Raw genomic sequence first — 21,667 nt, 5'->3', positions numbered from 1 at the left:
AGAGATTTACTTTTGAAAAACACAAAAATGCTACATGATGAGTTCCTGTATGACAAAGCTTGAATTCCAACCAGAGCCATACATGTTATTTAGGCTAGGAAAACCTCCACATATATGTTGCTTGGTTTTGCATTGAGTATTGTTAAGCTTTGTTGACCCTTATGAGAGGTTGTCATGCTTTTAAAATCAAGATCACATATACACCATATATACATGCTGCTCCTACACTTGAGAGTATGCAAAACATGCCTTCCATCTAGATCCACCAAAAAATGTTTTACTCCTACACTGGGAGTGAACACAAAACATGCTTGATAGGTTTTTTCATCAACCAAATAAATGCTCCAAGTTCTTGTTGCTATCTCTCAAAGTTTTGTTGCAAAAAAGAGACATGGGGCTATGCAAAAGTTATTCATAAAAAAGAAAAAAAAGAGATGAAAAAATGGACAAGTGTCCGATATTTAAAACAATGGGTACTTAGATACTCGCCTGAAAAAAAGGAGATGGATAAGATAGCCCCTGCTCTCTAGCAAAAATATTTCCAAGTTTTCAAAAGAGAGATAAGTTTTCAAGGAGCATAGTAGAATTAGGTTAACCACAATTTATATCCACCATATATCCACACACATGCACATCTTGATTTGATTGTATGACTCAACTCTCTTTGAATCCGTTGTTTGACTTCACAATATATGCATTGCAAGTATGCTCTAGTTTTCTCCCTACACATAAACTCCACATAAGCCTTAGTTGTAGGAAGATAAAAAGGCATAACATCTTTATTGCCTTGGTGATGATCCACAAATACCACATATATTGAGAGACTTGAGTGTCATACAATGGAATCTCTGAGTTTTATTTTGAAAACTTATAAGAACTTCAAAACAATGGTAGAACAAAGAACTTGAGACATAGTGCTTGACTTGATCGTTCTGTCTTTCAATTGCTCAAGACCCAAGTGAAGGTTAAGAAGCCCCATGGTTGAAGGTAATATGGGTAAGTTTGAAAGTCAGATCAGTTTATTCTAATCTGGAGAAGAATTTTTGATTGAACGCATGTGTACTTTTGAGAAGTGAAAACATTCTAGAAATTCCTAATCCATTGATGAGTTTAGCTTTGCATAGGGACTGGCAAAGGTTAAGCTTGCGTAAAATTATTGACGGTCACTAACATCAATTATAAACCATCAACATAACATGTATTTATACTTAATTTCATCACCAAACATAGGTATAGGGGTTTAAACTAATAAATTCCATGAGTTTTGGTGAATCTATGTTTTCAGCAGGGTTTATCTAGAAAATTGTCAAGGGGGGCCTATTTGTCAAAGAAAATTATGGAATTCCACCACGTAATCGACGTGGGAAGACTCTAGAAGACTTCAGAAGGTGAATCACCGAAGCGGAGCTCGTATCTCTGACATGTGGGGCTGACCAGCCCCATCTAGAGGCCACCCGACCTATGGGCCCCCCATGTCAGCCTCACATTGCTATGTCGGTTCCCCACCACCTCCTAGGTTGCATCTACATTGTCCTTTAAGTCGGTTTGATCCAAGGACTCATGTTGGACGCTCTGGCCTATACAAACAACCATGTACCCCCTCCCTAGACAGATCCTGAAACCCTAATTCATATCATGAGGATTAGAGCCAGTTATCAAGAGAAGATTAGTAGTCTATAGGATCTAGTCTTGTAAATAATAGTGAGATAGAGAGCGAGAGAAGAGTTTGGAGGAGGTGCCGACCTGTCGGTGCTCTCTCTATGGCTTGTGCCTTGGTGGATTCAAATTCTATCAGAGCTTGCGTCTGAGATTTATCTGGTAATTAACTTCTAATTCAAGTAAGCCTCTTGTTTATATTGTTCTTCAAGTTCACAACTCTCTTTTGAGTGTTTTATTCTCTTCCTAGGAGGAGTAGAGTATTAATCATAAGTGTAAGCATGGTGCTTAGACTTAGGTTAATCGTGGATGCACCCTGCATTCTAGAAGGTGGTAGATCGTGTGAGTGACATAAGTTCTATATAGCTTGTACTATATAGTTTCGTTGATCCTTTGTAGTCCACCTCCTGTCTGTAGGCGCACGTAGGACACGGTTGCGAAGGAAAGCATCCTCTGCTGGTGTCTTTCCCTAATAATATCCTCAGTTGAATAGTAGAAGACATAAGCTTACCCAAGTCAGAACTAAAGAACTTTAGTTATCCTCTCTACGCTCCTATTTATTCTAACCTTGTTGCTACCCTTAGTTAAGTTAGACCGTAGTTAGTCTCACATGTTTCCCTGTGGATACGATACTTGGAATACCTCTAGGTGAAAGCTATAGTGGTATCCATGCGCTTGTAGATTTATCTGTGTGTGTTAAATATACCAACACCAGTCTAGCCAACATTGTCAGGTCATCTGTTCCATGTAACCCCACAAAACTTTTCAATGTTCTTGTGGCACCAACATTATTAGGTGCTTATTGACACCGAGCAATGGACCGTCCGATCTGTTAAAGCACCAACATTGTGCCATAGACCTAGCTGATCTAACCTAATTCAAGTGTGCTCGTCACCAACATGATACTAAGCACACCATAAACCAAACTAAACCTGGTAATCTATCGAGTCACTATGTGGGAAACCCCGATGTTACAACATTTTTTGATCGAATGATGACCATGGGTCATACACATCATTACAATAGTTTTATAATGAAGAATATAGTACATAGCCATGTCCAAATAGAAGTTGTTACAGACCAGAATTCAAAGTATTTTGTGGTGAAAATCAAATATTTCCAAAGTCATAAACATAATGAGACAATACGACCTAGAATCTGAGTAAAGGTAGCAAAAGATAAATAAAGTCCATGTCAAGCTCACTGACACTAAACCTACAACAACTCCAGGACTACTGATAGATATCACTAGGCAAGATGAACTTGCCACAACAATCCAGAACTCAACAAGATCATCTGCAACATGGGGGAATAAACCCTGAGTACTCAATTGTGCTCTGCAATACTTACCCAACTAAATATAACATATAATATAGAGACTCCAAGGGTATGAATGGTTGTATGGTGGAGCTATCTAATAGTAACCTTTTTTGTAGAAAAGCTTACTAATGTTGATCCTTAGCTTTTAATGTTTTAGCTCAAGTTCATAGTAAGCATCAAGTCTCATGTTTGCAACTATCAACTATAGCATACACTTGATTAGCGAACAAGTAATAAGTGTATCATCAATATCAATATCCATGTTCCATAATCATTACTATGATACAAGGAGGGGCCAAGTGGTAGTCATATTTGAGAACAGGACGATGATTTTAATTGATTACATCGAGCTAGGGTAAACCTAATCTCATGACAAAAGTCCACCATTTCTGAGTATTACCAACCTTGACCAAAGTTACATGCATAATTAGGCCTAGCCCTAATTGAAATCCAAGTCTTGCTTGATCTACTAGTTATGACTAGTGCACATGGCCATCGTCTCTTCTTAGAAGTGCGGCCGACAATTTATAATTGGTAGTAAAACAAGGTATGTAGTCTTCTTCAGTCCATGATCTTAGTATATGACTAGTACGTTCAAGCTTAACCCTCAAGTCTAGCAATAGACAGTCCTCAACCAACATAGGCGAAACCAAACAGACCAGGATGTCACATAGAAATGAATCAACAACTTATTCCCACTCATTATCAAGTTCATCAAAATCATGGTAATTATAAATTTTCAACATAAGGTATCCATCCTATATCTCGCAAATGACAGCCCATCACTTGACATCTACCATATCCCTAGCATACAAACCAACTAGCGAGTCCTACACATGACAGTTCAGGGATTAAGATCATACAAGGTGGAGAAGGTAGATTATGTAGCAACGGTATCAAACAACTCCTATAGACTTAAAAGCACAATATATAAACATGCATTGCCCATAATGACATTCTCCAACGAGTAGTCAGTTATAGTTTGAAGGTACAAAACATTTGATAGCGCCACTTGAGCCTAAGCCCGTGACACTTGTGGATGTGTGGCTCACCTTCCACTTTTCTTATCCTCACAATAAGTACACACAATAGACATCCATATGTTTAGAACAAGTTTTTAATTTTCTTGTTATCATCTAAGTTGGAATTTGTAAAAGAAAGAAGAATCCCCTACTTTTTTTGTTCTGAAATAATTTAGTAAGTGTGTCATATATGAACCTATGACTTCTCTATTTATCTTGGTCCTATAGTTACTGACATTGATAGTGTTGTAAGTACCCCTCTTAGATATGTCAAGATAGATATCATCTTCCTAGTTGGGATGTTCTTGTCATTCATAGTCCTGATAAGCGCCTTTTCCATATCTATCATGTATTTGTGTCTAGAAAATAGTTGATCTCTCTAACCAAGCCATAGTTCATGGTTATGTTCCAATTCAATCCTTGTTATCTTCCATATGCCTTTTTCTTCTTTGACCACCATGACGCAAGGACAATTTGATTTCATCTGCACAGTTTATTTTCCTTTTTGTTCTTGGTAGCTTTCCCTATATCCTTGTCTATTTCTGCTTCTTCTTCCTCTAAAGACTTTGCTACTTGTTCTTGTCCTTGAAGATTATAGTTCATTGTCACTTTGAATATCTCATGATTTCTTTTCTTACTTATAGTTGTTCTTGCTACACGTGCTATGACAACTTCAAATCCGGCTAGGAATGCATAGAAGTTGAAGTAGTGGTGAGCATCATGTCTATCCTTAAATTTCTTTGATAGTTGTGGGGTCTATGGGGTTATAGCCCTTTCGCTAGTACCTTCACCAACCAAGACGAAGGTACCTTCACCGGGGTGAGGGGGAAGGTCGAGAACTAGGCAACGCATAGGAAAGAGAGTAAATGCCTCAAAGATTATGGCCAGAGTAATGAGGAGAGAGAGCCCCCTTCCCCCTTTGCCCTTAGGTTCTATTTATAAGGGAGGTGGCAGGAAGCATCTTCCTCCCTACCCCTTATGGTTCATGAATTTACATGAAGGTGATCAGATCTACTAGGTGATGAGCCTTTTTACATGATGGGGGGGGCAGGAAGGCGCAGCCACCCCTACACCCAACAGGGTGTACTTTCTATTGATAGCTGCATCGTTGATTTCTGATGTTGCCCCCTGCTTATTTTTAATGAATTCTTTAATTTCTTGTTTTGTAAGTTCCTTGCTGCCATTTATATGTTCATTATCATCTGTTCCGATTGATGTAATATTTGTACTTGTCTGTTGTCTTGCTATAGCCCTCAAGTCATTTTCTCCATTTGTTGGGTGATCATCTCGATGTGCATGATGTACCTATAAATATATTAGCAAAAGACTTAGTTACTCAGCATGACATTTGTAATATAAATATATTTTTTCCCTATGGACCTAAATAGTTGAAGAGATCAATTATTTATGTACATCATCAATGTCCATATTATTACATACATCAGTTTGCCAATGATATCGTTCAATTTCACATCTATCATCATTAGCCATGATTGCCATTCCTTTATTCTGTTTTTTATAAAGATAAGTTTACTTTGATGGCAGTATATATTTACATTGCTTATAATTGTAATCAAATTCCTTAGTTGTTTGTATCTACCTCATATGATATTGTTGACTCTGATATTGACCAGCCAGTTTGTACTCCAAAGATTGCATCTAGATTTTCAAGTATCATATTCTACGTTATGTTTTTGTTAATGAGAATGGCTATTATTTACAATTATAACACAACTAGTTTGACAAGTATACATAATTTTAACTCATTCATGTCATTTCCAAGTATCATCTGTATCAATGTTCCTTGCATGCCTTGATGTAGCTGCAAAGTTTATAATGAAGCATTAAAACATACACTCCTATTATGTTGAATTTACATATGTGTGCTTTGTAATTTTTGTTTATTTGCAATATAAATTGCACCTCTATATTGTTGTCAATCTGATTATCTTCCTGTGAGTTCCTGATTTGTTCCAACATGCGTTTAGTGTAGCCTCCTAGCATTGACATATATTTTAGTTCAAGAATAACCTTTTTATCTTGACATTTGTGTAACCAAGCATTGATTTGCTCACCTTTGTATTTTTAGGTATTTCAAAGGTCGACATCAGATCCAATAAGTGTTTCTGCATCATAATGGGTGTTCCTACTATGCTCATCATGACTTTTGGAGCAAGTGGCGAAGAATATCTTTACCCGGGCATATGGGTGGTGATCTAGTCTTAGGATTGAATGTCACTAGAATTTGCTCGGTCTTTTTTCTTTATTTAGTTGTGTGCCTATCCTTTAGGTGGAGGCTGGGAGCATTTCATCCCAAAGTTGTGTATCAACTCGATGTACTGCTTCTAGGATGCAATAAAATCTTTTGTTTCCAAAAAAATAGTGTTCCTACTATGCTCGTCTCTATCATTGTAACTAATGTCTGATAGATTTGTCAATACAAAATTTGCAAATGCATTCTTTCCGTCCTGCATCACATATATACTTCTTCTGTTGTGAGATTCACATATGTCTAGTTCTACTGTGTAAATGATTACTTGATGCAATATTTAATTTAGTACCTGGTTAGTCTAATACATCAATTCTAGTGTTTCTTGCCACTTTTTTAACCCATCTTCTGTTGTGAGATCAAAGTTTGGATTTGAATTTTGATTTGCATGTGTATAACTATATGGTACCTGTAATAGATGACATACATTTAGTAATGTTAAATTAGAAGGATTGACTTGTATTCTAGTAACTCTATGGTAAATGGATATTTCCTAAACCAAAACTTAATTATGGACATTTATATAACCTGCAAGTTATGCTCATCCATAGTTTCAATTTTTTGTACTACTTTCTACTCCAGTATCAATTTTTTTCCCTATTGTTTACATGCATTTACAATTAAATGATATGTCATTAGGATAAAGTTGCACCATCATAAAGATTTAGTATCCAGTTTTAGTATCCTGACTGAATCTATACTCTTATTATGTTGAAATCTTGGTTCAGGTATTTTTCAATGCATAATACAAGAATATGTCTATATTAATTTGGTTCTGACTGAAATCTTTATTATATTTTGATCTGATTCAATCTATCTATAGCTCTCAAGGTTAGAGATTCAGTGGATCTATGTTCTCCTAGTTTTTCATCCGAGTTGCTTCTTTGTTTCTATGTTCATTCTTCGGAGATATCAGTCTACTAGCCTACCAGGAAATTGGATTCAAAAGATTGGACTACTCAGCTTGGTTGTTGAGGTACGAATAAAACTTGTGCTCTTTGTATATTATCTAGTGTTAGTTCTTCAATTTTCATTTTTTTTTGGTTCTTATGGTTCCGTTCGGCTTACCTTATATCTGACTTGTTCGGCTTTTTTTCAGCCGGAACAGTATTTTTCTCTCACAATATTTTAGTCAGAACAGTGTTTTCAGCCACTTTCAGCCAAGTTTCAGCAAACCGAACGGAGCCTATTTGACGTTGAGGTGGGATCTGCTTTCTACAGCTTTCCCCTACTCTGTGTTGAACAGAGCGGATCTATTTTCTACAGGTTGCTTCTTCCCCCAAGCCTTTAATCTCTAATATTCCTATGGATTCCTGATGCTGGGCTTTTATTATAGGCTGTTGATTGTTTCAATAGGCCATTTTCTCATCTTAGTTATTGAGCTCTACTATTTTACTCTTCACTTGCACAGAAATTACATCAACCTATCCGATGTAATTTTAGCATCATCATCAGCGTGGTGTAATTCTTGGATTTTATTTTATTTTATTTCGTGAAAGGTGTTTCATTGGAAAAGGTTATACTTGCATTAGATTTGTTTCCTGTAATTTATGTCTGTTATTTTTGTGGGCAGCTGTGTTGATTTGAATGTAGGCCATGTTCGTTTCTCTTATAATCCTTACTTTTCAGCTTGTTTTTTTCAGCCGAAACAGTATTTTTTTCTTACAATAAATCAGCCAGAACAATGTTTCAGCTTGTTTTTTCAGTAAAGCGAGCGGGGCCCTAATAGAATTCATGTGCTACGGTTTTTTGAGACAACCGAAGTTTGTTGCTGATGGAAATCGAGTGTTCTACATGGATCTAACAACCGAGCGCTAGTTGCTTGTGAAACAAGCAAATATAGTATAGACAGATTTGAAAAAGAAGTTTTTTTGTGTGTGTTTGATCAGGTTTGTGCTAGTTTCCTGTAATATAGTTGTTTCCCCCAGGCTTGTGCTAGCTTTTTTTGTTCTTTGATCATGTTATTATTGATTGAAAGTATAGAAGTTTGACACGTTGATAAGTAAGCAGGCAGACATACGGTGCCCATTTTCTCATCGACCGTCACTAGTTGCTCGCCACAAGCGGAGGGATGCTCTGCTCGTTCCTGAAGTAGTCGTGAGGGTCAATCTGGGCCTTTGCCATGGCGAGCCTCCGGTAGTTGCCCTTGAAGTACTTCTCGCCCCACACCTTGCCGGCCTCGTAGCTGCTGACGTTGCCTACGACGACGTTCTGCCCCAGGTCAAGGTCCCTGTAGTTGAAGTAGGCCTCCCTGGGGTTCTTGCTCACGTGCGGCTCCATGAACGCGTACATGTCCCTGATCCACTTGGTCCCCGCCGCCGCGTCGCCGCTGGCCGCCGACCAGAAGTTCATGTACTGGATGTTGAACAGCACGCCGCCGCGGTGCGGGAACGGCGTGTCGGACTCGGGCACGCTGCCGATCTTGGCAGCCGTACGGGTCCAGGATCATGAGCCCCGCGTTGGCCTTCGCGAGCCACGCGAAGATCTCCGCCCAGGCGGCCGCGGCGAGGGGCTCCCGGACGTAGTCGGAGGTGGCCTTGCTGGAGGCCGCCAGGGAGGTGGTCCGGTTGAGGATGTCCTCGACGGTGGCGCCGCTGCCCAGGTAGATGTAGGGCACGGACTGGAGCCACGTCATCTCCCTGCAGTGGGTACGGTTGAGCCCGAGCTCTGGGAACCGGCTGCGCATCACCGGCAGCAGAGCGGCGCACGTGCCGAGGTACAGGGACTGGAACTCGGCGACCTGCCCCTGCACGACCACCCTGACGAAGAGGTCGTCGGGGAAGGCCGGCGCGGCCGTCTGCCACTTGGTGAGCACGCCCACGGCGCCGCGGTCGACGGAGACCGGGACCTTGAACGCCGTGACGACGGGACGGGACGGGGACGAGCCTCACCTGCCACGACAGCACGACGCCGAAGCTGGCGCCCCCGCCGCCACGGATCGCCCAGAAGACGTCGGCGCCCATGGCGTCCCTGTCCAGCAGCCGGCCCCGGGCGTCCACGAGCAGGGCGTCGACGACGTGGTCGGCCGCCACGCCGTACTTGCGCAGGAGCATCCCGAAGCCGCCGCCGCTGAGGTGGCCCCCGACGCCGATGGTCGGGCACAGGCCGGCCGGGAACGCCAGCCGGTCGCCGCTGGCCCTGCCCACCGCGTAGTAGAGCTCGCCGACCGTGGCGCCGGAGTCGACCCACGCAGGTAGAGGCCTCCACGTCGACGCGGACGGCGCGGAGGCGCGCGAGGTCGAGCACTGCGAAGGCCGCGCCGTCGTCCTCTTCGTCGGCGCGCGCGGCCGAGCGGTACGAGAGGCCCTCCAGGTCGTGCCCGCCGCTGCGCACGCGGAGGCGCACCCCGTTGCGGCGGCCGCACAGCACGACGGCCTGGACGTGGGAGGCGGTCGCGGGCGTGGCGACGCAGAGCGGCCGCGCCGTGCCGGGGACCATGAACTTGGGGTTCCGGATGGACGACGCCAGCACGGAGGCGAACGAGGGCGAGCTTCTCGGGAACACGAGCTGGGTCGGCATGGCCGTGGAGAGGCATCGGACGAAGTCGTCCGCTGAGGAAAGCCGACGACGACGACGCTCTGGCGGCGGGGAGATAGCAGCAGAACAAGCAGAAGATGATGGTGGCGGTGGACACGGCCTTCTTCGTCGTCGTCGTCGTCGTCATCCTTGGCGCCGTGCGACACACTCGCACTCCCTCCTAAGTAACCACGTGTGTTTGTATACTTGTAGCTTGCATTGGGCTGTCGCACAGGCACGGCGCATATATACACCGCCTCGCCGACGATGGAGTTGTTGCAGCTACAACTTGGTGTCTTGGTGTATAAAATGACCATCAGGAATACGCACGCCGGCACGCGGGCGCAAAAGCTGCGTCAGCCATTCCGATGGATGGAGGTGGAGGTCGAGCACGCCAAACTGCCAAAGCATATCCAAAGACCCAATCGTGTTTAGTTTACTCATACTCACCACACGAAGCATGCATGCCGATTTATATCGTCGGTGCCATCCCAAGCTTTTTTGTGTGCTCATCCTTTTCCTTCTTTCCATACAATCGTGTATTTCCCTACAATCGTGTAGTACAACTTTAATGATTAAAAGCTTTTACTTACTCCCTCGTTTCTAAATTATATGTTCTTTTGATTTTTTTTTTTTTTTGATACATTCATTTTGCTATGTATCTAATATAAACATAACAAGTGAATATATAAAAAAAAAATCAAAGCGACTTATAATTTGGAATGAAGTGAGTAGCGCGTAGCTCGTTTGGCTAACTGCGAGAACTCTTATCAATAGTAGTTGGAAAGTAAAGCCTGAGGATAGGAATTTGCGATGTACATTCCGCTAATCACTATGATTAAATATTTGCTATAGTTGATACCTTGTATAATGAAACTTCTTCCCAATTTATATATGTAGAGATTGCATAGATATTACACTTGGAAGAGAGTTATTCCCCTAATAATGTCAATCTTTGTGTCATGCCCAGCAATGTCAGTGGCCGGTGGCCTTTCCTTAGCAAGCCAAAACCGTTTCCATTCATCACCCCAGGAGAAGGCTCTAACCGTCGGCCAAAGAACCTAGAAGAATTGGCGATCTATTCTCATGGAGTGGTGCCTATTCCTGCTGTTGTCAATTGATGAATCGAACGGTAGGTAGCTCTTCTCCAACACACCCGGTGCTTGTTCCCACCTCCGTTTTAAATTTTAAATTTTGCCATGAAGACTGGATTAATTAATTTGCACTTTACAATCGATTAATCATGGTACCACAACTGAACTTTGACAGAGTTGGGTAATTATTGGTACTGCAGTTTCCACATTTGCCGTACACTGCTTTTTTGCTTCCCTTTTGCCTTCAGTCATGAACATGGAACCAGAAAACATCATGAAATACGTACTCCGTACTCAAGAAGTGCATCAAACCGATTTAGCTCTATATTAATTACCCTGAAGACAACACATAACTTTATCTTGTTATCGAACTTCACAGCAAGACCATGTCCGTTGAAAGAATGGAGCAACAAAAATTCACGGCCGAATAAACTTGTTGCAAATATAACAGAACTTTGAAGTTGTAAATACCTATAAGCCAGTGTACTGGTAGGGCTCCTCCTCAGCTTCGGCTCCTTCGGAGGAGCCCTACCAAACATTTGGTAAGATCCATTTTTCAGTAAAAATAAAAACAGCCGTTTCCGAAGGAGCCCCCCAAGAAAAGCCCTGCCAAACACCCCCTAAGTTTAGAGAGCACAGGCACAGCCATAAAATCAATCTCTGGCAAGTAAAGGCCTGCTGCTGCCCGCTACGGGAGAAACTATATACCCGAGATCACGAACGATGGCAACAATCATGCTTTAAGAAGAGTGCTAGCCCACGAACCATGGCAAGAATCATGCTTTAAGAAGAGTGCTACCTCGAAAAGGCAGGTAACCAAACACAGGCCACAGGGATACAACCTAATGCAGCCAACAACCATAGTTATCCCTCACAATGGTGCCAGCGGTGGCTACCTAGAGTGCAGTAATAACCAACCTAAACTCTGGAATATGGTCATGAAGAGAAGGTGGGAAAATCATTTTGAGATAGTGAAAACAGGCAATTGCTGGAGGAAAAGGGAACAGAAATCAACAGCTACACAGAGTATTTCCCAGGCTAAAATGCAGTACCACAATACATCTAATGCATGCCCAAACTCTGTTGTCTTCAATGTTCAACCCGCTTGAACCACAAGCAGGTACTGTCAAATCTTCATACTGTACTTGTATCATTTCTCACAGTTCATGTTTTTATGTGCACCACAAACGAACCTGTCATCAAGAACACAATTTAGATAACTTTCATGAGTTCATATAAGGCAAAATTCATACAATAGGCACTGAAAATATGAAACGGAGAGGCAACTTTCTGTCAGTATAAAGTGAATGAAGAGATGTGCAGTGCTCTTCCGAGCTGCATGGAATAGATTAGGAGATGCCAACAGGATCTCAAAGTGGTTAAAGTAGAAGAAAATAAGAACCCAACAAGATTTCCTTTGGAATGGCAGGGAATTCCTGCCACTTAATTCACCAGAGCCTAAATTACATCACAACAATGTGTTCTTCAGAGGCTTGGAGGCCCCTGTTTTGATGTTTCAGTATAAAGAATGAAATTTTCCTTCTAACTCAATCCAGATTGTTTATAAACATTAAAAACATTTTCCCAGCTGAAACTGAATGGAAATTGAAGGATCATAACAGAAAAACGTTTGCATAAACGCTAGAAATAATCAAGGAATAGCATGAAAGCACCACGTATCGTACTTCCACAAAACCAAAAGAATGTGCTAAGATGAGTACTGGGTAGTACAGATCTATAGTACCCAAAAATAATTGCCCATGCCTCCATGGGCACCAATACAGGAGATGCACTCTTAGGCAATGAGTCAATGATGGTAACAGGCATGGAACAGACCAAATCTGAAGGTCACACAACCATATCATAGGCAACAATTTATCTAGTTGATTATGAGTATAAAAGGTAAATTAATAAACCATAATTTATCTACTCCCTCCATTCCAAATTATAATACATAGCTTTTGCTATGCACTTCGATATACACTGTCTAGATACATACTAAAAGTATCTAAAAAAGCCAAAATGTCTTATAATTTGGAATGGAGGGAGTAGATTTTAATGTCTGAATCCAACCTTCTAACATTTCACTTTGCACAGCCCTCGCTGCTAGATTACACATTGCAATAGTATATTAAAATCGAACTTTTTACATCATGACAACCTCTGAACAATAAGCACCATACTTGGGTACTTGTTTGACTCCAGTGGTTGATATAAGATGAGCAACAGATCATCAAATGATGAAAATTAACCACATGTCAAAAGGTCATAGGAAAAAGCATAGCTCAACTTACATGATGGAAGGTTTGACATGTCAGCAGAGACAGAACACGGAATTCCTAAGTTGGTCAAGGCACCTCTTATCAATCCGCATGGGAAATACAGAAGCATGGTAGTTGTTTGGGCTGCAGTATCACCCAATGCTGCAGAATCATTTTCAGTTGAATCTGTGTTCTCTGTATATGGATCTAGAGAAACACGAGTAAGCCACCGAAAATGGTTATCTTGAAGGACAAAGGTACCCTGCATGTACAGTAGTCAAGAGATGTCAGTGTTTAACAAGAAGGAAAAACAGGTAGGAGGTATTTCTGCATCACCCTATGATTTGTTTTCAGATTGTCAATCTGTTTCTTGAACAGCTCTGACCAAAAGTCTTTGCAGATAAATTTGATTGCTTCAAGATGATCACTAAATCGAGGGCGCTCCATGGTATATCTGAATAAGAACAAAATTTTGGTTGAGTCTGCAGAAGTACATGCATTGGAGCGTTGCACTGACTAAAAAATTAATCATGCAGAAAACTGAAACAGATTTGCAGAGCATAAAATATTGTGCCTGAGACGTTACAGGCAGAGAGGCCTTGTGCTCTAAAAAAGTAAAGCAGCACAGCACAACAGTAAACATGTATGCAAAATTACAAATATATATATATATATATATATATATATATATATATAATCATCCACCAAATAAGATGAAGATCACCTATAGAAAAAGAATAGCATGTATTATGAGAAAAAAAAATAAGAAACCCATATATAACATTAGAATAAAGAACATCTAAAAGTCAGAGAGATAAATTTCTGAACTTTAAAATTGATGCAATAATTTGTTTGGTACTCTCCTCGGCCCATAAAGAGTTTATTTTTACTATTCAAAATTTTCCCCACAAAAAGTATATATGGAGATGTTGCCCTATTAGATAAATAGCCAGCATGCTGTTTGCATGCGGAAAATTAGGGTAATGATCTGCCTCTAACCAAAAGACATCATGCATGAGAACCACATCTAATAACAGCATTAATTAGGGCACCTGACCTAAGTCATTTCTCCATGCTACTAATATGTCTGAGAATTGCTACAGATAAACTCTTTGTGGAACGGAGAAAATAGTAGGAAAAAAAATTCAAGCATATCAAAAGCAGTTAGCATATTATAGTTAGGAGAAAAAAAAAGATAAAATCACAGCAAGTGATAAAGAGACATGTGGTGAAGGCAACGTTCCATTTATTAACTTGACCTAAAATTGTTCATTGAATAGTATAAGAACATAAGAAATGCAGTTCATCAATCCAGTGTATGATGTATTCCAGTAAAGACTAATTATGTAGTTTGCACAAAAGTATTAACTATGGCCGTCAATGGTTTCAGAGGAAACATGTCATATTATCAATCATGGGCTCATGGCATTATAAGATGCGCGATAAGAGAATGTGGCTATGAAATACGGATGGTTCTAAACTCCCATAGTCAGTTCGCTCCATGATGAATTCCAAAAAAACTGAAGCGTCATTCAAATTTCCCTCAACAATTACAACCACATGTCAAAAGATTTATACAAAAATATACAACTAGTTTTTACAACCAGAAAGGTGGGTACTTAGTTTGCTCGCTAGTTCCGTAAAGCTAGACCTCATGGAGTTTATAAATTTGCTTCAAGGGATAAGCTATACAAAATGCTCAAATTGCCTTCTCAACTAAAAAAATGTTAGGCACCCGGTAAAGTTCATTAGACTTATTCGAAGGTGGTGACAATAATAGATAGAGCATACATGCTGGGTATGAACCCTTCAAATGAGCTTCAAAGTACAACTAGCTCAATTTTTTAAATAGGCAAATGCGGCACAGCCCAACGATCAAACATGTCAAACAGCAAACTTTAGGAACCTCAACAGTACTAGCATCCACAGAATGACAGGAATAGAATCTTTTAACTTGATTTGGTGAATGGTTCAGTAACTTAACTATATGAGAAGATTTTAACCAGCCGCGTCCCTGATTAGACGTGTGCTCGATTGATATAATTACTATAGCATTTATAGATAACTAGACCCTTGTGGAACAATACTTGTGCCTGTTTACAAGAAAGGGTGATACTTTTGGTTAACACCTTAACTTACTGAAAATGTGCCACTTGGATGGCGATCATTAATCAAGTAGTTCTTGCTTGCCCTGATGCAGATTAAAACAATGGCGATTTGGACAGGCAAGCGAAAATTTCATTCGTGTAAGGTTCCCAAAAGGCACCGGAACCATGAGGTTTAGGCTGGATCGTAATACCAAATCTAAGAGCCTGCGCCAACTAGACCACAACTAAGAGAAACATTTTGAGATTTACCCATATCAGTAACCGGAACCACACAAGGGTGACAGATCATCGGTTAAGGTTTGGACTTGGAACCTGAGTGCAGAAATAGGCAGATGAAGAACAGAATCAACAACACAACAACAACAACAACAACAACAAAGCCTTTAAGTCCCAAACAAGTTGGGGTAGGCTAGAGTTGAAACCCAGCAGAAGCAATCAAGGTTCAGGCACGTGAACAGATGAAGAACAGAATGGGAGAAAAAAAGTATTTTTTTTCTGGTCGTACCTCTCAGAGAGCTGATGCCCGACCTGGAAGCCGATGGCCTCGATGCGGCGGGCGGCGAGCTCTGGCTTGGCGGCGTAGAGGCCACCACAGTAGACCGCCACCATCTCCATGACCACCGCGTCAACACAGCTCTCCGCGATAGCCATCAGGTTTATCAAGGATGTCTAAATTTGTAAATGAAGAAATAACATTAGGGACTTTGTAATTCTAAATTTTCTAGCAAATAAACAAGAGACTTTAACACAACTTTTGTTGCATAAACAAAGAGAAGCAAAAATTAAAAAGGCAAGTTTGAAAAAAAAAATCAACAATCAGATCTCTGATAACATAATCAAAGATTAGATGAATCGAACTATTGCAAATTTACAACAAAAGAAATCCCTGGGATTGACATGCATGGACAGCATTACATATGAATGCTACCCTGATGAACATGATCCAGATAAAAAGTAACCAACTCGTGTTAACTAGTAGAACATCAATGTCAAACATTTGATGCCATCATCTAAGTGAGGCTCAACTACCAAATTAGAGACGATTCAGCCCCGTTCGGCTTACCCCATGTTCGGCTTGTTTTTTCAGCCGAAACAGTGTTTTTCTCTCACAACAATTCAGCCAGAACAGTGATTTTCAGCCAGTTTCAACCAAGATTCAGTGAACCGACAAACAGTAATTATTGTTTGGGCTGCTAGAAATGTCATACAAAGATGCATGTTTATTGTGCAAATAAGATTTCAGGTGAAAAAAAAATCATCTTCTGCCATCTGAACACTCGAGTTACTGAATGAGGCGGCAAAATGCTCTAGAATAGTAAAATTTTTGGTATGAATACATCTGACCGTCCCATCCCCGAAAGTGTTTATAACTTTAAACTTGGCCCCGTTCGGCTTACCCCATATTCAGCTTGTTCGGCTTCTTTTTTTCAGCCGGAACAGTGTTTTCTCTCACCACAATTCAGCCAGTTTCAGTCAAAATTCTGTCAGCCGAATATGAAGAAAATTCACCGAATCAAAAGTTTTCATTGGCTGTTGTTTCCAAAATCTGATATAACCACAATACTCATCTCCACAGTAGCATGTTCGAAGCTTCTGAAAGAATAGTGAATTTTAATAGAACAAGATGGGTAACTGATGCACATAATGAGCTAGACAACAGACCCACACGGCAATCTAACATCGACACACCACGAGCAAACTACCAGGTAATCAAAACTACACCGCCTCAGACCCACACGGCAACCAAATCCACACCCACAATCGACGCCTAGTTCTGAGCTCTCCCAACCCTCGAGAACTCAAACTCGGGCGTAGCAGGAAGTCCCAGAATCACTCCAAATTCCAAAACCAGCGCAATGGAATTAAAACAAATCGGATCTGGCAGGGGAACCACCTGAAACGGTGTGAAGCAGGATCAAGCCCCCAACCGTGGCACCAGCGACGGGATCGAGGGCCAAGCGCGGCGATCGAGAGGCGGTGCCAGGACCGGTCGAACAGGGTGCGCAGTCGGCCCTGTCTGGATCTGCTTAAGCTGGCTTTTTCAGAGCTGGCCAAAGAAGCCACTTCCTAAAAAAGCTCCATACAAAAAAGCATGTGTTTAGTGTCCAGCTTATTGTTTGGGCTTCTTCTTAGGTAGACAGACCCACATGTAAGTGAGTTGGAGCCCACACCTGCACGAGAAGGGTGAATCGGCGACGCTCCTCGGCGCATGTTTGGAATGCATGATTTTTTTTTTCTCGTTGCCCGCATTTTTCCTATGAAATTGAACTGATTTCTGTAAAATTTCTGTATAATTCCTAGTGAAATTCCTGCGTTCCAAATAGACCCTCAGCAGGCACAAGCGGCGGTCCACACGGCCTATGTCGGCTGCAGCTTCTGTGTCTCCTCCACGTGTCTCCATGTGTGTCGACTGGGCCATGGGTCCTCAGTTTTTTTACAACCACACAGTCATCTATCAGTCAGTTGTATCTGTCACGGCGTTGGTTTGTCCGTTCAGCTATCCCATATTTTTTTAATCGCCATGTGGGGAGTGGAGACATAGGGCGTGTTTGGGACCGCGTTTCTTTGTGGCGGCGGTGAAAATAATCCGAGAATCGTGCCAAACGCTCCCATGGTGAAATGATTCTTTTCCCCGCACACGGACATCGGAACTACACAAATGAATTGGCGCCTGCGTTTTTGGCACCGCAGCCCTCGCACCGCGATACACGTACCGCACCGCGCGGTGGGTAACCGCAGTCCCAAACACGCCCATTGATAGAGAGTGACACCGGGTGTGTTTAGTTTCTGAGCTAACTTCTCGCGCCTAGTTAGAATCCTAGCCTGGGCAGACTTAGACTGTTCCCACCAAGGCAACCCCGAGGTGTTTGGTTGTCTGTAATACTGAAAGGTCCTAATGGCTAGAGGGGGGCGAATAGCTTAATAAAAATTTCTATAATAACACTTAACAAAAGGTTAGACAATTATGAGGCGAAGCAAGTGTTGCGCTAGCCTACTCAAAATGCAAGCCACCTACCACAATTCTAGTTTAGATAGTATCTATTCACACAATAGCTATGACACTACCCTATGTTAGTGTGCTCTCAAAGGCTAACTAAAGAGCCACACCAACCAACCAAGCTCTCACAACTAGCTACACTAAATAGCTTATCAACTAGTTTGCGGTAAAGTAAAGAAAAGTGATCAAGAAGGTTATACCAGCCGTGTAGATGAAGGAACCAATCAATCACAAGGATGAATAACAATGAAGACCAATCACCTTGGAATTAATGATGAACACAATGATTTTTTACTGAGGTTCACTTGTTTGTCGGCAAGCTAGTCCTCGTTGTGGCGATTCACTCACTTGGAGGTCCACGCGCTAATTGGCTTCACACGCCAAACCCTCAATAGGGTATCGCACAACCAACATAAGATGAGGATCACACAAGCCACAAGCAATCCACTAGAGTACATTTTGACGCTCCGTCGGGAAAAAGTCAAGAACCCCTCACAATCACCACGATCGGAGCCGGAGACAATCACCACCCTCCGCTCAACGATCCTCACTGCTCCAAGCCGTCTAGGTGGCGGCAACCACCAAGAGTAACAAGCAAAATCCGCAGCGAAACACGAACACCAAGTGCCTCTAGATGCAAATACCCAAGCAATGCACTTGGATTCACTCCCAATCTCACTATGATGATAAATCAATGATGGAGATGGGTGTCAGGACTTTGGCTAAGCTCACAAGGTTGCTATGTCAATAAAAATGGCCAAAGATATAAGCTACAGCCGGCCATGGAGCTTAAATAGAAGCCCCCACGAAATAGAGTCGTTATACCCCTTCACTGGGCACAACACGGGCGGACCGGACACTCCGGTCCAACTGACCGGACGCTGCTCCTCAGCGTTCGATCGCCCGATGGCGTCCACGTGTCTCCTTCGTTCAACAGTGAATGTTTGATCTCAACGGTCGACATGTTAACCGAACGCTGGACCCCCAGCGTCCAGTCGTCTATAGTAAGGGTCTAAAACATGTTTTTGCCGACCAGACGCGTCCGATCATGCTTGACCGGACACAGCCCAGCGTCTGGTGCTTAACCCAAATTGTTGTGCCGACCGACAACACGACCAGATGCAGCCCTTCAGCGTCCGGTCACAGAGCGACCCAGCGTCCGGTCAGTTGACCGACGCCAGCGTCATTGCGACCAACTCCATTTCACCTCTAACTTCTTCACCCTTGCTCAAATGTGCCAACCACCAAGTGTATCACCTTGTGCACATGTGTTAGCGTATTTTCACAAATATTTTCAAGGGTGTTAGCACTCCACTAGATCCTAAATGCATATGCAATTAGTTAGAACATCTAGTGACACTTTGATAACCGCATTCCGATACGAGTTTCACCACTCTTAATAGTATGGCTATCAAACCTAAATGTGATCACACTCTCTAAGTATCTTGATTATCAAAACAAAATAGCTCCTACAAGTTATACCTTTGCCTTGAGCTTTTTGTTTTTCTCTTTCTTCTTTTCAAGTTTAAGCCCTTGATCATCGCCATCCCATCACCATTGTCATGTTATGATCTTCATTAGCTTCTCCACTTGAAGTGTGCTACATATCTCATAATCACTTGATAAACTAGGTTAGCACTTAAGGTTTCATCAATTCACCAAAACCAAACTAGAGCTTTCAATCTCCCCCTTTTTGGTAATTGATGACAACCCTTATACAAAGATATGAATTGAAATTCAATTGAATCTATACTGCTTGCCCAAGCATATTTACCATGTGTAAAAAGATATGGACAAGTTTCATGAACCCCAAATGGTAGCAATTGCTCCCCCTACATATGTGCTAAGAGTTTGTATTGTAGCTTGCACATATGCTTAGATAGGAAATTTAGGAGTCAATGTCTACCACATGATGCTAAGGTATAAAAGATGGACATTTGAAGCGTGATACCAATCGGAGTGCACCAATATACCATCCTTAGCACCATGGTTAGCTCAATACCACTTGGAAACATACTTTGGAAAGATACCACTTGTAAAGACTTACTTGGAAATAAAAGTTATCTAGTGATTTCATTTCATCATTCAATCTTACAACTAACAGTCATCACACAAGCATGGATGTTTAAATTTAATACTTGTGTCATGCAAGCAAACATATGAACTGCACATTCAAATGCATCATCCAAGTTCATGAGCTTGCTCCCCCTACTTGTGTGCTCAAAATTTTAGTTGATAGTTGATCCCTTTCCTTTGTCATATCTCTCCCCCTATGTCATATATCAAGATATCTTTATGTTTCTCTCCCTTTATGATATTTCTTCCCTTTTTTCACTATCTTTACTACTATCTTTGTTTCTCTCCCCCTTTGTCATCAATGACCACAAAGGTTCTAAATATAGATAGTATTACTTGTAGGGTCGAGATTATCAATGTCAATCAATGGGGTGAGGATCATCTTCCCAAATTTAGGTCCAATCTAGATCATTTGCCAAAGATATTTAACTCAGGTTTGATCCAAGAACAAGCTTCTTCACACCTCCAAATAAGGGCTATCTTGTACCATGTTGAGTTAAATACTTAGAGCTCATTTTCTAGATCAAACACTAGGTTTACAAGCCTATAAACATATCATATGCTATCACTAGATCAAATCAAGCATAGAAGCAATAGTGATATCATATAAACATCAAAATCATTTGATTTTTATGAATGAGCCTAATAAAATAGAACCACTTGAAAGGTCCTAATTAGATTGAAAATATGACTAGATGCACCAAACATGTCCTTAGCAAGGATGTATGCCATGCCAATCAACTTTTACCTTGGATTGCTCGAAGGAGAGGCATGTCATATGAGTGGGGGTGCATCAACACATATTTGAGAACTCCAATATGGTCAACTCATTCCTTAGCTTGCAAAACATTTTCTCATCCAATGGCTTGGTGAATATATCGGCAAGTTGATCTTCGGTGCCTACACTCTCAATGCAAATGTCTCCTTTTTGTTGGTGATCTCTTATGAAATGGTGACGGACATCAATGTGCTTTGTTCTTGCATGTTGAACCAGATTGTAGGTTAGCTTGATTGCACTCTCATTGTCACATAGCAATGGGACCTTTTTGAACTTGATTCCAAAGTCACACAAAGTGGCCTTCATCCAAAGTATTTGTGCATAATAACTATCGGCGGATATGTATTCAGCTTCGACGGTTGATAATGCAACACTATTTTGCTTCTTTGATGACCATGAAACAAGTGATCTTCCCAACAATTGACATGTGCTCGAGGTGCTCTTCCTTTCAACCTTGCATCCCGCATAGTCCGAGTCAGAGTAACCAACTAGCTCAAACTTTGCTCCTTTAGGATACCATAAACCAACATTTGGTGTATGCTTCAAGTACCTCAATATTTTTTTTGTAG

The 21,667-nt window shown here is 41.5% G+C and overlaps 1 protein-coding gene and 1 pseudogene across 1 annotated transcript; both read right to left on the bottom strand.

Moving 5' to 3' along the window:
* Window positions 1-8,307: 8,307 nt before the first annotated feature.
* On the bottom strand, window positions 8,308-9,994 carry LOC136496793 (berberine bridge enzyme-like Cyn d 4; annotated as a pseudogene).
* Window positions 9,995-11,644: 1,650 nt separating this feature from the next.
* LOC136496795 (uncharacterized) lies at window positions 11,645-17,310 on the bottom strand. The gene is made up of 5 exons (XM_066492552.1): window positions 17,141-17,310; window positions 15,752-15,915; window positions 13,475-13,592; window positions 13,172-13,400; window positions 11,645-12,070 (listed from the first exon to the last, which is right to left on the bottom strand). Exons 2-5 carry the CDS (start codon window positions 15,895-15,897, stop codon window positions 12,042-12,044), a joined length of 522 nt encoding a protein of 173 aa, XP_066348649.1. The 5' UTR covers window positions 15,898-15,915; window positions 17,141-17,310; the 3' UTR covers window positions 11,645-12,041.
* Between the last annotated feature and the right edge of the window lie 4,357 nt (window positions 17,311-21,667).

This window comes from Miscanthus floridulus, chromosome 12 (genome assembly GCF_019320115.1).
Source record: "Miscanthus floridulus cultivar M001 chromosome 12, ASM1932011v1, whole genome shotgun sequence".
Classification (NCBI taxonomy): Eukaryota; Viridiplantae; Streptophyta; class Magnoliopsida; order Poales; family Poaceae; genus Miscanthus; species Miscanthus floridulus.
This window is presented reverse-complemented; position numbering and strand designations above follow the sequence as displayed.